General features: G+C 33.2%; 1 protein-coding gene across 1 annotated transcript; it reads right to left on the bottom strand.

Moving 5' to 3' along the window:
• Positions 1-9: 9 nt before the first annotated feature.
• On the bottom strand, positions 10-3601 carry LOC106428658 (probable Ufm1-specific protease). Its single transcript, XM_013869401.3, has 13 exons — positions 3352-3601; positions 2772-3131; positions 2426-2691; positions 2277-2364; positions 2018-2193; positions 1809-1899; positions 1525-1647; positions 1396-1443; positions 1244-1320; positions 1053-1141; positions 855-966; positions 626-728; positions 10-363 (listed from the first exon to the last, which is right to left on the bottom strand). Exons 1-13 carry the CDS (start codon positions 3527-3529, stop codon positions 134-136), a joined length of 1941 nt encoding a protein of 646 aa, XP_013724855.1. The 5' UTR covers positions 3530-3601; the 3' UTR covers positions 10-133.
• Between the last annotated feature and the right edge of the window lie 13691 nt (positions 3602-17292).

The raw sequence follows: 17292 nt of genomic DNA, 5'->3' as shown, positions 1-17292 counted from the left end.
ATTTTAAAAAACAACTGAAAGTTTCATTTTGCACACTATCACGAGGGACAAGAGTACACTAAGCAAATAACAAAACTGTGATAAAGACAAAAAAAAGTAATTGTTGGTTTGTAAGAAAAATATGAAGAAAAGATCAAACCATGTTAGGACGCTGAGGAAGGAGAAGATTGTAAAACTTGTTGTGCAAGAAAAAGCTCTTCCCTTTGCTATCAATTGCTTTTTTCCACCCACACCATCCACCATTCACTATCTTCTTGTGATCTTCACCACCTGTATAATGCGGATCCAAGATCAAGAAGGCACAATCTCCGCTTCCTTCATCGTAATCCACTCCCAAAAGCGTGTATGCAAGAACACCACCTCCTGAAACAATCAATTCCCATTACAATACAGTTTGTGATGTGGGTTGAGTTCATCAGTTTGGATGTCCTCACATTCCTCTTATAGGTTTTAGCTCACATTAACGACTAGTGGAGTGATCCTTCATATGTATGGTTTTAAGTGCCACTTATGCTTTTGAAATACATACTATCTTGGAGGCTTATTCACATCAATGTTTTTGTTTTTATTCTAAAGGATTAGCTTGTGTAAGGTTAAAGTATCAGAGTGATTTGGCTTGACTTACCGATCATTATTGGAGTTCCTTGGGTCTCAAAGTGCAGAGCTAACTCACGGCATTTCTCTGGGAGCTCGGATCCGGATCTGAAGTTCATGATTTTGCAACTTACCTGCATAGAGAAAAAAAGACCCAACAGTTTCTTTATGTCAATACTCAATATTAGATGTTGAAATATATTCCTTCTTAGCATATATATATGTTGAAAGACAAAGGACGTTTAGAGTAGAAGACTTACACCAAGAAGTTTGTCCAACACGAAACTCAGCTCTATGGCACCAATCCACTCGCGCGATCCTACAAATGAAGGATCCTTATCACCTATCTCCACGAGTGTCTGCTGTATTTCCCTGAACATACAAGAATGATACTTAGAAGATCAAGTGATGAAGAGGAGTTGAGAGTTTTTATTCAAGAAAAAAAAACTGTTTCTTACCTATGTGAAGGTACAGAGACTGATGTATAGTGTTGAAGTCTGAACCAAGAGATGATAGTTTGCAATGATCGGTAAGCACAACCCCATCCCTAAAACAACAATATAGAATTAGTATTAGAAGCACAACAACATATTGTATCAGTATCAGGTTATTCTATTGACACCATGGAAAGAATGAGAAAATGATATACCGAGTCATCAAAGCTATCCTGAAGATAATGATAATACTCATAAGAGCCTTGGATAACAGATGCCACACCCTCCGATACTGCATTAAACGTTGCAAATGAATAAATCGAGCAAAGAAATAAGAAAGACAAAGGCATAGATTAATAATACTAACCACCGCTGCTAGGGATTCCGATATGCACCTCTTTGAGCTGGATGGAGCCTGACAATGCCCATGTCGATTAACAATTAGAGCCTATGGAAAAATATTGAGATAAATAAGAAAGTAGGCAGACCTATCTACCTCTTTTCTTTGTGTTACTCCTTGAGTCATCATTGACAGACAGATCCAAGGCATTAGCAGTTCTCAGAAGGGGACGGTCAAGTGGGAGACCAAGCCTCATGTGCAGAGATTTCCTAACATCGACTGCAAATAAAGTCAACGGCAAGAGCCATATGTAAATTAAACATCATAATACCATCAACAAAGGAATGAAACTTCAGTAAGAGAATTAAAGGATGGAAAGCTAAACGGATGACTCTGAAACTTCAGTAAGAGTTTTAGCATGACGTAATTGCAATAGTTACCTTGCTTCATTTCAGTCTCTCCATAGTTAAGCTCGTATATAGTTGTTATTGGGTGTAATACTCCAGGTGGATTGAAGTGATAAATACGCAACTGTAAGAACAAACCGATTACATATAATTCAACGAGTGGTGATTGCAAAAGATAACTAAAAACATGTCGTCTCAACATGGGGAATACTGATAGGGATATAAAAGAAACGATATCCTACCTGAGGATGTTCCATCAAGAGGTGTGGTAAGATAATCTTCGTCAGGGAGTATAGCTGATCAACCAGAGCAGGGATAACTAAGTTTGAGACCGCGTGCATGAGTGGTAGTTCCTTGGGTGCATAAGTGAGTACATCAAGATTCAAATCAACAACAATGAGCCTTGCTTCTTCCATAGCTGTGAGAAAAGCAACAACTTAAGAAATGAGAACAGGGAACAAGCATATTTGAGTTTAAATCATTTACATTCCAAGTGATTACCTGGAAAATATTCTGCAACAGGGGCACCAGAGGTTGGAGATTTTTCAGATCTATTAAGCATAAGAGATATTTGGATCTTATCTGCATTCTATGAAGAAGAAATTTCAGTAGAGACAAGAACAGCAATACCAAGTATATGTTTTACTTACCTCTGCTGAATTTACTACTGCAGCAGGTTTGCTGTTCAGACACAAATGTGAACATGATATAATGTCAGATACTTGGTCTTCGGCAGCAGGCAAACGGTTAATGTTTGACGCATCAGCACCAAAACCAAAATCTTTACCGCGGAGGACGACTGGCTTTGGAACATCTCCAGAAGCTTTATTTAAGGTCTCGGCTATGTACACAACATTTGGTTCTTTAAACTGAGTAATAACTGCATCAACAGCTTCTGAAAACATCTTCTTCGACTCTGGAAACATGACATCACTAAACTTGAGAGAAAAAGAAGATAAATAGAGCCAAAAGAAAGTATAGAGGCTGAGATTATACCAGAGGGAGAGCTTGCGGGAAAATAGAAAGGCAACTTGATGGGAAGCTCACAGTGAAGCAAGCAACCATTCTCCCATAGATACTTTCCAGACTTGTCCTCCTCATACACAACGGAGGCAACAGGCTCTAGCTTTGCTAACTTCTCGGTCTTAGAGATGAAGAAGTGAATGGCACCGGTTCCTGCATCCACACTAGCTCCAACTATCTTCTCGTCATCTAACTCTCCACCTTCAGATATAATCTTGCGCAATCTACGAGCTGCTCTGACCGCCTCAAGCGCGCTTTTCTCAGCGTCAGAGTCCCCAACTATCAGACCTCCAATGACCTCAAAACCTTTCGGTAACAACTTCCGGAGATCATCTGCTCGTTTACAATCATTCAAGAAAGAATTACTAGTACACACAAAAACAAGTGAACACAAGAACTCACATTAAACTCAACAACACTAGAACTGATCTAAGACAACGATGATCCATTAGAAAGTATTGATCTTTCGATATCAAAAACAAGAATCATGCAATTGAGTTGGATTCGATATGAGCTAATTGCAAAACCCTTGTAGGAAACGGTTTCTTCTTACCAGATTCTTGATCGAGATCAGGAGACTGATGGATGCATCGGAAGGTGGAGACGACGGTGAAAGGCGGGAAGAATGGGGAACCAATAAGCCATTGGAGAGCTCCTGGTTGGTTCCCAGAGAGAAGCAGCTTTGGGCAAAGGACTCGTACGGTCGCTGCCTCGCACGAATGAGGAGCCATCGGATCCAACAAGGCAGGTATCAGTTTTATTTTTACTTGTGTTTCGATGACTGCTTATGTCGTGAGAGACTTATTTGACGATGTGGCGACTCTTTGTTATCTACATGGGCCGTGTCCAGTATAGGCCCATGATGGTAGGCCTATTTATATTAGACTTCTTCGAAAGTGGTTATGTGGATAATTAATAGGGTTAATTTGACCAATGACCATACTCGGAAAAATATTAAATTTGTAGTAAGAGGATAAAGAAACAGAAAGAAGAGAGAGGAAATACTATGGTTAATCGGTGAAATATAGTTTTTTTTTGTTATGGGATCAAATTTCCCTAATTAATATTGCTTTTTTTTTAATTGAATGCTAATCCAAACATTGGTTTATTTAGAAAATATTTGAAAATTGAACATATATGGTTGAACACAAGAATCTTACAACACTCAAGTTTTGAGGGTGCCCACATCAATAACAAATTCCCAACCAATAAAAATGATACGCTACCATTATTGTCATCTAATCGTAGCTTTCAAAAATTATCTAGTCGGTTTCTTCTTAATTTATTGACAATTTGTTTTACAAGCCCATATCATGGCCCAAATGATCTGCCGAACCTATCTATTCTATTAAAACAGCAGTTTGACCAATTGATAAAAGTATGGTTCAACAAATTTAAAAAATTGATTATTTTATAACTGTATTACTTTAATTAAATGAAGAACCACGATCTGTTTCTCGCAAAGTTGACCGGTTACATTTCTCTCTACATAAAACAGTTGTATTAATGGAACTTGTGCTCGGTCTTATTTCATAGGAGTAATAATACCTTCGCCCCTCCATGTCGGATGAAGTGTTCGATGGTGAATATGATTTGAGATGTGTTTAGAGATGAAAGAATGAGGCAAACCTATGAGGTAAACCTATAAGATGATGGCTAAATTGATCTGTTAAGGGATTTCTAAAGCAGTTTGTTGAGGATTTTGGCGAGTTTGATGTATTAGACTCAAAAACCTTTTGGATTACAGTGAAATCGTCACTGGTGGTGCTGCGACGGAAACCAGAACCAGACGGCATATGTTCATCGGCTTATCTTCTTTACTTCCACGTGTAACACACGGGTTTTTAAAACTTCTCTTTATCTTTTTGTTGTGCAAATTAGGGATGGGTTAATGGGTTTGCTTTGCTGTAAAACTTAAAGACATGGGCTTCAAAAACAAAGCTATTTGTAGACCTTGACCAATTTGGACTTTGATGCAATAGCCCACCAAAAAAGAACATATAACTTTTTATGATATTATTCAAACAATTAAATTACTATTATTAATACATTTATATAAATTTTGATAATATGAGAACGACCATGTTACTAACATTAGAAATAAATTCAGACAATATTACTAAAGTTTTTATAAATATAGAAATATACCAAACTTTTTCAAAATATGATAATTAACTTTTAAATTTTAAAAATAAATATAAATACAAACTTATAATAAGTTGTTAAAAATAAAAATAAACTAATAATACTTTCATATTAAGAAAAAAAATTGAAAATAGTTTTCATTTTTAAATAATACAATATTTGTTTTTTCAAAATCTGTAAAGTCACATATTTATTCAATTTTATGTCAATTTTAATTTAATAGAATAGACATAATATTAAAAATATAGAAAAATTTAATCAATTTGTTAAAGAAATACTATCAGATTTTTGCGGTTTTATCGGATCAATCGGCATCGAACTACGGGTTAACATGGGATTTTTGAATATCTACAAAATTTTATCAGATTTTTAATAAACATATTTTCAGGAATATGAACCAAATTATATACGGATCACCAGATTTACCTATTCGATCATGGGTTTGGGTTTATTAAATTAGGATCATGACCAATTTTTAGTTTTAATTTTTTTTGATAAATTGAATTTTTATATTTGTGTTTTTTTTAATAATCTATTAAAACAAAATCTATGACTTATTGATATATGTTATCTCCAACTATGTATTTTCTTTATTTTAGTGACTTTATTATTTTCTTTGATTTTATTTAACATTAACATGTTTACTATAATTACAAATAAAAACACAATTATAAAAATTAAATTTTTCAAAATAAATTTTAAAACAAAAAATATATCCGCCCTCTAATAGGGGAGGGGGGGGGGTCAGAATCTACGGCACAAATTTATATTTTAACAATTTGAAAAATTTCTTACAATTATCAAAATACTTTACTAATCATTTAAAAAAAAATTACGCAAATATGATCACAGATAAAAACACAAATATGATTACAAAAAAAATACATATATGATACAAGGAAAGACACAAGTACGTACTTATGAAACTTGATTTATTTAATATACTTACAAAAATTATCTATTCTATTAAATTCATATCATACAAAAATATGATTTTATAAACACACAAAGATATAAATTATATTAGGCAATAATTTTTTTTAAAAAAAATATACCCGCCCAATATCTAGTTATATCAATAAAAGACTCATCGACTTCGTTCATCGGATAAATCACATATATTATTTCACTTTCTCTGTTTCTCAGCTGTGACGTCAGGCTCCCACAACTATGTCATAAAATTTACTCACCCTGTTCCATAATAGTTGATGTTTTGGATGGAGACATAAGATATAGACTTTTTTCTATAAAGTAACACTAAAATATAAAATAAGCATTACTCAGTCAATCATAAAAAAAAAAAAATATTATAAAACATCATTGGTCACACTGTTTTCAATAAAAGTTAAACTAATTTAAAAATATAAAACATCATATATTTTGAAACATCAAAAAATCTTCAAAACAACATCTATTAAAACGGAAAGAGTATTATTTACTGCAACAATCAAGAATCATGGAACCGTTTCCATATCCCATGTTTTCACTTTATACATACCGATGATCAGTTCTCCATTCCTTCCGCACAATTCACCAAAACAATATAAAAGAAGCAGGCAATGACCATCAAAACAACGAATCTGCAGTGGAGAGAAAATAATAAAATACATCGGCAGTGAGCGATCCACCAGTTACGCGGCCTCAACCAACTCCCGAAACAACGAAGCCCGGATCGAATTTGGAATGGCTGATAAGTGATAACCGTAGTACCATGTCTCCTTTGACAATTAGGTATCTTCCTCCTCTACAAAATTACTATTTCATGACATAGTTTCTCTTCTCTCTTGATTACCTGCTGGTAGAAAGCAATAACGCCACAAGAAAAGCCTTGAAAGTTATACATGATCTCCTTCAAACACTGTATCCTCTTCGTATCTTCTCTCTTCTCCGTCTCCCATACTTTCTCATTCCGTATTTGCGTCCATCCTTCTCTTCTCTAATTGGTTCAACTGCATAGGGTTTTGGAAACATAATGCCATTTTTGAATTTGGAGTTTAAGGCTGAGCTTGATGATAGAACTGTTCAATGTAACAAAGCAATACACGAAAATGGAGACGAGATCGAGACGACAGATAAACAGAGTATATGCTATTGCTAATGCATGATGAAGAGAAGGATAAAAAAACACAAAGATGTTACAGTTTCTTTATGACAATCAACATATACTCTGCATCAGTATCGTTTAGCCGAGAGGTATAACTTTATTTCGGTTCCCTTAATGTGTTTGCCTTTGATAGAATATGGTTTTCTATCATCATAACCTCAATCTTATTGTATTTGTTCAAAACCATAACTATTCATCAATCATTTTGTATTGACTTTTGATCACCAGGAACTTCAGGTGCTTCTGTAAGATGAAATCTGAGTGATATTTTCACTGGAAGCTTCTTGAACGAAGAAAATTTGGTCACGCCTGTCTTGCTAGGGAAAGATAGGTCAGTATAACTTTCATTCATTTCCCTATCTTTGTTGTTATGTTTATCTTTGTTGGAGTTCGTTGTTCATGTTATACAAACAAAATTTAACCTTTGTTCAAATCTTTTTATTGTTTTTCTCATCAAGTTCTCACGCATATATGCAAATATGAAACATGGTTCTTTCCAAGACCCTACTTCACCAATTTCAAATTGAACATCATCTCAGCAAAGAAGTAGAAATTCAGTCTCTTCTCCATATAACCCCAATATACATCGGCTTATATTTGTTAAGATTCAAGAAAACATCTTTGGGAAGAAAGAACATTTGCTATTTTGCTAATAGACGTAGCCAGAATAGAATGACATTAGAATATCAAAGAGTATTCAATGACAGCTAACCTTTTTTGTCATTAATTTACAGTTTTGATTGGTTAGCTAAACAATTTTGCATTAGTTTTTGAAAAATATTTGTGCTGAAAATCCAACCTTCGGTTATGTTCTAAGTTTCTCAAAACTTTCATCGTGAGCTTTAAGTAGAGGAGGCTTGAGGAAGAAGATGAGAAGGTTTTTAAATATTACTCAACTCTCGGGACAGTGACGAAATAACACAATCAAAGTGACATGTGGAAAAACCAGTGCAACTTACCAGAGAAGAGACTCTGAGAAGCCAACCGGCGACTACCGGCGACTACTTCCTCATAAAGCAACCCAATCACCAGAATTTGCAGAGTGTTTGTTACACAATATCGCCATGGAAACCAAAGGGAGTAAAGTGTCATTCATTTTCTAATTGCTTCAGTAGTTTGTGTTTACATCCACTTATCCTTCTCATTCTAAGAATGTAATATTTATTCCAGATTTATAAAAGAAAAAGCAAACCACCATTTGAAGTAAAAATCTAAGGTTTTCTTTTTTCTTAAAACAGATTATGGTATGGGAGATAAAGCTAGCATCAAAATAATAGCTGAAGTCAATACTAAGTTTCATTTATATAACCAATTTTCAGACGAAAATAAAATCACTTTTAATGCAAGATGGAAGAATAAACTATGAAGAGTTCTGTGTGGTGATGAGAAGTGGTACTACAAAGTAACAAGGAAAACTTCATTCCAGTCCAAGGAGGAACTGAATATTATTAGATGAACATTTGTTTGCTTGATATCAATGCATAGGAGAATCCATGACTATTTTATGCATATAGATACATATATGCATGCATATGTTACCAGCATAATCATTGTGAACTCAACAGTTAATTCAATTAGACATAATTCAACATCACACATTGACAATCTTATCAACGCAAACGATCTGGACTGGTCCATACCTTCAGCCACTGCTCCCACAAGTTTTGTGATGATTACTCTACTTCTATGATTTACAAAGGTGTTAGAAAGTAGTAAAGACGGCCAATAGAGTGTTATCATGAAACTATCCATTAGTTTTTCTTTATAATCTTGTGTCAAAATTGTAGAAAAACTGCTAATTACCTTTAAAATAACTTTATTGGTTTCACATATAGAAATTACTTAATCAAATAAACTCCATAAAATTACAAATAATCACAAAACTTATAATGCAATAACCTTTTTAAATTTTAAATTTAATGTAATGCGTAAAGTTACTTTTGGAAAATATATTCCCAAAAATAAATACTATGTTTATAGCTATAGAAAAATAACAAAAAAATATTGTAATATCATTTCTAAATTAGATAGAAATGATTTATAAATAATTAACCCGGGCGTAGCCCGGGAATGCACCTAGTGATTTAGAATAGTGCTAACGTTGTCATGAGAATTATGGCTTAATATTTTAAATTAAAAGAGAAGTTCACATTTCACATATGTATGTTTGTAACTAAAAGACTGTAAAAAACTTAAATAATTTATGGAAATGTCAAAAGATTTGATATGTTTGGAGCTCGATAATGAGTTTTTGTTTTAACCTGTTCGTAATTTTAAAATAGTTGCACATCAACACAATAATAACACAAGTGCATCTCCAGGAGTTGACACCTCAATATTTTCAAACATTGTAGAACTGACATGTCAATAAATGAAAAAAACTTCAACATCCAATCAAATCATTTTATTAATACACATCTGTTTTGTTATCGACACATCACATGAGTAATCTTTTTAAATTGAAGAGTCTAATGCGTGTTGGATTTTGACCTTCTTTACTCGACGGCCATGCATCAGACTGACAAAAATAATGGAAAATCAAGGACATAGATAGAGAAGATGCATCATATGCTGCTATGGTGCTGGGGTTCTACGGATTTTGTGAAGGCGGCGTTATGGACTTCCTTGAGGATCGTCATCTCTGCATCTTATCCGAAAGCTAATACCTAAGCCTTGTTGAATTCCAAAGAGTGAAAATTTGTGTAGAGAAGAAAGCAGAGGATGCAAATGAGGGAGATGTGACAAGACCGTGTAATCTCTAATGGAAAAAGGAGCTAAGATTATCAAGTGTAGTGTCAAAAGAGACGAGTTATGTCTTCTATGGTTATCAAGACAGAACAACATGATGTTTGTTTAAGACAACTCCAATACTTATGCTTATGCTTGCATTTTTGACATGTCTATTATATTCCATTGTTTCATTTTCTTTGGTTAGTTTTTAAGATTCATCTGTGCATATTTTTTCTTAACGTAGTGAAGGAAAGTTCATGTCTTCTTGTAATGGAGATTGTGGAAGATTTCTTTGTAAATGATATTCTTAATCATTAATCTAGTTTCTCTGCTTATTTTCACTTCAAGTCTGCAGTCCATTTTTTTTTAGGTAACTCAAGCATAATATATTCATCACAATATCTCATTCTACAGTTTTATAAAACAATACTCAAGCATCATTCATAAAACCACATATGGCACACTTTTTTAATGATATTGTTCATTACGAATTCAGTCATCACTCAAGCCAATCTTGAAAGCCGACCTGTGAATTGCTTACCTTCTTCAACTTTACACATTTTTCGTCCAAACCCTTAAAACAACCGGAACAACACATTAGAGATTAATATGGATTCCCTATAACTTTCGTCACACTAATCATAATGTCCTGAAACTCATTACTCTATTTTTTGGGTTGTAGCTTTTGAGGTCGACAAAAATCAGAAATATGAAAAGCTTTTTCTCTAATGCTGCTTTCACCTATGAATCTTAGAATCTCTTGCACCACTTTACTTTAAAGACCTTGGTGGCTTTGATACTTTGCAGAAAGAACAGCTGAGTCGTGGAAAGTATCACTGACACAAAACATAACAATATACATTATATATGGGTTTGGGGTCTTTGTTTCGATGACATTTTAAATTTGATAACACAAGTTTGAAAAGAAAATTCAAGTTTGTGTTACCGTTCTATTGCAAAAATTCATAGTCAAAAACTTTTTTCGTACAACTATAAAAGAAGAAAAAGTTACATGAAAGACCTCAAAATGTTAAACCTTGAACATTTAAGTTTTCTTCTACACATATTTTTTCTTGGTTAATGATAAGGCAGTTCATACTTTCTGCAATCAACACCAGAAGCAAACAAAGTCATGAAAGGTGTCATGAAAGTAAGTCTTTGGACAAGATTATGTGATCTTAACTGAGTTTCTTGAGATTTGGTGATTACCTTGTTGCTCTTGTTGAGGACTGGATAGTGATATTCGCCTCATCTCTCATGCTTTCAACTGAAAGCATTGGTTGTTTGAAGATTGTACAAGATCTTATCAATTGGTGCTGATTTCTTCTTCTCCAACTTCACATGTGATTCAAGCAAGTCATGGTTTTGATTGGTTTTTGTGCACTTTTATATAAGTCAAAGAGTTCTAAGGTAGCTTATGATTTCTCCTTGTGCTGCTGATAGTTTCCCTTCCTCTCTTTTAAATCTGCAAACATTCACACAAAGAAAAACCTTGAAAGATTCATGGCTGTTCTGAGATACCTCAAGAAGCATAAGCATAAGCATAAGCATAAGCATAAGCATAAGCATTGGAGTTGTCTTAAACAAACATCATGTTGTTCTGTCTTGATAACCCTAAAAGACATTACTCGTCTCTTTCACTTGATCATCTTAGCTCCTTTTTCCATTAGAGATTACACGGTCTCGTCACATCTCCCTCCTTTGCATCCTCTGCTTTCTTCTCTATACAAATTTTTAACTCTTTGGAATTCAACAAAGCTTAGATATTAGCTTTTGGATAAGATGCAGAGATGACGATCCTCAAGGAAGTCCATAACGCCGCCTTCACAAAATCCATAGAACCCCACCACCATAACAGCATCTGATGCATCTTCTCTATCTATGTCCTTGATTTTCCATTATTTTCATCAGTCTGATGCATGTCCGTCGAGCAAAGAAGGTCAAAATCCAACACGCATTAGACTCTTCAATTTAGAAAGATTACTCATATGATATGTCGATAACAAAACAGATGTGTATAAATAAAATGATTTGATTGTATGTTGAAGATTTTTCATTTATTGACATGTCAGTTCTACAATGTTTGAAAATACTGAGGTGTCAACTCCTGGAGATGCACTTGTGTTATTATTGTGTTGATGTCCGTATAGTTAATCTCTGTTAATTACAAATTAACAATTATAATATATTTAATACATTTGTATCAAACACTTTTGTTAACAACCTACCTTAGCCTAATGATTCTAAAAGAGTTTAGAATTGAGGAGTGGATAACTTGAACCAAAAAATGAATGAAAGGGGACGATGAATAATTATAATGACATAATTTCAGTACAAAGACAATTAAGAAGTCCATAGACATTGAGTTTTAGCTAATCGTAGATAATTAAGTTGTTTATTTCTGATGCCAAAAAAAGTTGTTACTTTCTGTGAACTCAATTTTCATCTTAAGCATGAACCATCAAATTTTTAAAACAAATAAGTATTATCAAAATGAACATTTCTTAGACCATCTCCAATGGTTGCCTCTAATTTTACTCCAAAAATAGAATACTCTAAAAATAAAGGTGGATTTTTCTCCAATTGTTACCTCTATTTTTTACTCTAAAAATATTCCAGTTATATTCTTTTTCTATTTATTTATTAATTTATTATACATCTTTAAATTTAGAAATATTCAAAATTTACCCATTGATTTTATTTTATAACAATATACTACCAAAATTATATTGTTAATACAGCTGAATATTTTAAAATTAAAATTTTATTATAATATATAATTATAAACAAACGATATACTAATATATAATTATAAACAAACGATATACTAAACTATATATTTGGCGTTTAAAGAAAAAATAGAGTACCATTGGAGATTCTCTTAATAAAAATTATTCATAAAACCTTCCGCAGTGTAACACATGTATTTACCTGGTATATCATTGGTCTTCTTACCTATTGTACATACTTTTAGTAATATTATATAAGAAAATAAAAAGCACAGCATAAAAATGATTACATTGATCTTACCTATTGTGCAATGCTGACCCCACTACTTTAAAAAAATATTTGTATTTCTTTTAAGTAAAAATATGTTGACCGCAATAGAAAGTTAAATTTGACTCCGCTAAAAAATAGAACCCCACAAAAATAACTAAAACATTAAAATTTAAAGATAAAATTATATAACTAATACATTTATATCATTTTTTTTGTTAAAATTTGGTTTGTATTAATTTTTATCTCAATTTTTACTATTGCAAAAAACCATGAAGTCAATAATACGTTTTTATCTTAAACTTAGTTATATATTAGTTTTAAGCCCAAATTATATTAGACCCAAATAGTCTAGTAATTTATATCAGGAACATTAAAAACAAATTAATAAACAAACTCCTCTTCTTCAACAAACGCGAGAGCTAGTGTTCCAGAAGCATGTTTGGATTAATTTCAAGTTGGGTTCCTTTTTTATCTTATACTTTGGTGTTTTGATTATTTATTTATCAAACTAAAGATGATTATGATTCATTGATTCAAATTCAATAAAATATGTTTATAATCTGAACACTTTTAATTACTAGTTATATAGAAATAGGCTAAATTTTTATTAATTAGATAAATAATGGACCAATTTATCTAGATGATCCTAGTGAAAAAAAGTATTGTAATATCACCATAATCAAAGAGACAAGGAAAAACACAAATATTTAACTTGAGATCTTCATGGTCATAATTTTTAGGCAAGACTCATAAAAAATACATCAAAGCGGTTTAATCATTCTTGGTTTGATCAATATGGTAACTGGTTGGAATAAGTATTTTTTCTATTTGTTTTTTTAGCGAAAAAAATATGTAAAGATGTAGTCAATGAAACTGTAATAAAAAGTTTCGAATTATGAAAGTTGTACAATATAGTTTTATATATAATTTAGTAATTATGTTTAAAAAAGTTTTGATCCCGGTCCAAAAAGTTTTTTGCTCTGCCACTGTATCGTACAAAGTCTTTTTTTATGACTAACATGTAACATATGTATAAGAAATGCTTTCCACGTGTAGCATTTAGATAATAAGCTATCGTTTTATCGAGTCATTTGGCCTCACGGTTTGAAGGTGTTCTTCCTCATGAGAAACTTCTGATCAAGAAACGACATAAAAACAGCTTGGTACCAAGCTTGATCATTACGAATTTCAAAAGTTGAACAACTTTAAACACCTGAAACATAATCCAAGTTTTAATTTTATAAGCAACCTAATTAAAATTTATATTGAAGCAGAAGCAATAAAAATGGTATTGTGGATTTCACCAAATGTCATACTCTAAGTACCACGATAACAAGTTCCAGTAAACTATTGGACAATCAAAGTGTTGATCCTACTAGCAACCTAATTAGGTTATTTATCAACGTAATTATCTTCTATTCAACTAAGACATTTGTCGACCTTATCAAAGTTTAAATAACTGAATGGTGATAAAAGCTTTGATTCTTAGCCTGATCAAGTCTGTATAAAGTTTTGGACATGTCTCAAAACAATTACGACCAAATCAAAGGGAATATAACATAAATAAGACATATTGTTTGGATCAGTTCAAAGGGAATACATATTGTTTGTTTTTTGAAACTTAAATACATATACATATTGTTTGTTCGAATGAAAGATTTATAATATTTGATCTGCTGAGGGTTAAATGTGATGCTTCTTAATAGCGTTTACTATGTAAGATGGGATATGTGTTTAAGACTCTAAAAATAACTCTCTGTCACTGAAACCATTATTATTTTAGTTTTATTTAGTATTGAAAGATATATACGGAATTAAATGAATACTATTAATTTACATATCAAATATGCCATTTATTTACAATTTAGTTAGAATATCGGCCAAGTTTTTTAAATACGCATATATATAATACACTTAGGGAGATGTATTCAATTTAACATTTGATGTGATTTGATTTTTAATGGGGTTTTAGATGATTTCAATAAATTGCAGAGATTTAAGTGATTTTTCTTAAACTACTCTAGAATATCACCTAAAACTATGAGATTTGAGTTTTAATTTTTTAACTAAGAAATCCTACCCAAACACCCTAAAATCACCTGAAAACTTTAAAACTCCACAACTTGAAATATTTTCAATAACAGTGGATTTCAGAGTACTTTAAGAAATGTCAAATTCAATAACAGTGGATTTTAAATGAGTTTTTAAAATTCATGTTTCAATAACAGTGGATTTGTCATTTTAATACAAATCACTTGAAACTCTCGGTTGAATACATCTCCCAACTTCCCAAGAGTTGTATTGTTAAGAGAGTTTAAAATTTTGTTAAAATCTATTGTTATTCAACCAATGATTTTAAAAACTCTTTCCAAATCATGTATTAGTCAACATGAAATTTGTGCAAAGTTATTGAAAATTTGTAATCCCTTGTTATTCAATTAACAATTTGTAAAAAGTAAATTAAATCCACTATTATTCAACTGTAAATAATATTTAGGAAAACAAATTGTGACGAGAGTGGAAGGAGACGATCTTAAAGACGATGATTACAGTCAAGTATGATGCTATTGATACCTCTAATCTGGATCATGACGAAATTGGTGCAGAATGCTCAGTTTTGAATCCAACTTATTCTTCAGACGCAACAACCCTACATTATATCAGCTCTTCCCTCGTTATAAGAGACCTGACAGAGAGTATTACAAGAGCTCATAATATGTCTCTTTTTGCCACTCCTGCTACCAATAAATCTACACATGTCAGTGATGGACATGGCATAGGTACGACCAAGAGTTGGAGGGATACTGAGGTGGGATAACGTAAATAGCTTAGCCCTCGTTCTTTGTATTCTGTTGATCATCATGGTCTGCAGAATCCACTAAAAAAAGAAGAACCAGTACCTTGCAGTCCTATAAATTTGTGACGACACGAGTTTGGTTGCATATAACCTAATAGAACGCTTCCTACAGAAATTTACAGACCAAAAAATACTAGACTTAGAAGTGGACCAACGTTCATATCTTAGAGGAGAATCCATGCTTCAATAAGATGTAGAAGGTGAGGGTAAGCAGTCATCACACTTTCTGCTGTCACACTTTCCATTTGTTTTTCGTTTTTAAAATGATAGTTTTATCTTGTCTGGTAAGCACGAGGTTATTGAATCTCTAATTGCTGAGTACATGTTTTCAACAGTGTTTTGTTGAAATTAAAAGAGTTGATGGAGTAGCTGCAGTGAAATGCAGAAAAAAATATCATAAGTATATTGAACAAGTATTCTGTTTTGTGTATGATAAATATGAGTAACCAGGTATTGTTCCCAGAGTACATCATTAGCTTTGGATAAATCATCTAACTTTTACTTCTGTTATTTATCTAAGTTACTCCTTTTTTTTGTGAAACATCTAAGTTACTCCTAAAACATCAAACTTTCATAAAATCCATACTGCTAGACCATCTAAGAAGGACATGGCTCTAATAAAAGTGTAATTGAAGTGTGAGACTACCGGGTAGTAGAACGTTTGAATCAACAACATTTGCGAGTTCTGATGCTTTGTCATTTGGGTGTTGCAATGACTCCTCGAGTATGCCATGAACGTATCATGTTTGAAGATTGATCCAAGTATCACTTGTATTTCAATGTTGGTTGCACTCAAATATGCATTAATGGCCAGAGTTTTAATTTTTAATGCATATACGTTATCAGTGATAGCCTGATAGGTAGATAGATCCGTAAGCAAAAACTATGACGAAGTTCCTCTAACAAAGCTCGCCGGCGTATTCCTTTTATTGACGCCGCTCCGGCGCGTCGCCAATCACGAGCACCAGATCCGGTCTCGCCTCCTCTCAAAGATTCCATCTTGCTAAGCTTTGTCTCATTCACGCTCTCGCCACCATGGATCTTAAACCACCATTAGGAAACGTAATCAGTGATTCTACTCATCCCAATGTCACTCCAGATCCTCGTTGGCCATCTAAGTGCCGCTGGTCAATCGAGTCTCCACCGCCGGCAATATCGACAGGTACGGTCTCGACTGCAGAAAAATCAAACGCTGGTTCAGAGTTGTCGTCTCCCCTGGCAGTGAACGTTGATAATGAAGTCATGAGGCATCAAATAGATGTCATGGTCTTGGAGTCGAATCCTGTGGTTTCAAGCGAAACCCCATACTTAAAACAATTAGGGGAAAGTGACTCTGTTGCTGATCCAGAACTAGTGGCTGCCGGAGATAATACCTCTTCAGACATCACTAGTCAACCGGAAAACGAAGAGGTTCGGAACACTTGCGTTCAAGACTTGAGTTCACCTAAATCTCCTGGCCTCCCTCCGATAACCTTTACTTCTCCAGAAATATCAGTTGAGTCTCCAATAGCTACTTTTGTTCCTTCGCTCGGAGCCTGGGCCAAACCTCTCGCTTTTATACCACCTGCAACTCCTCCAACACCAGCAACTCCAAGTGGTTTCGATCCAAATGATCTTAACAATCTTCTTAACTCTTTTTGGCCAACGCTGGCTGATGG

This window comes from Brassica napus, chromosome C8 (genome assembly GCF_020379485.1).
Source record: "Brassica napus cultivar Da-Ae chromosome C8, Da-Ae, whole genome shotgun sequence".
Taxonomy (NCBI): domain Eukaryota; kingdom Viridiplantae; phylum Streptophyta; class Magnoliopsida; order Brassicales; family Brassicaceae; genus Brassica; species Brassica napus.
This window is presented reverse-complemented; position numbering and strand designations above follow the sequence as displayed.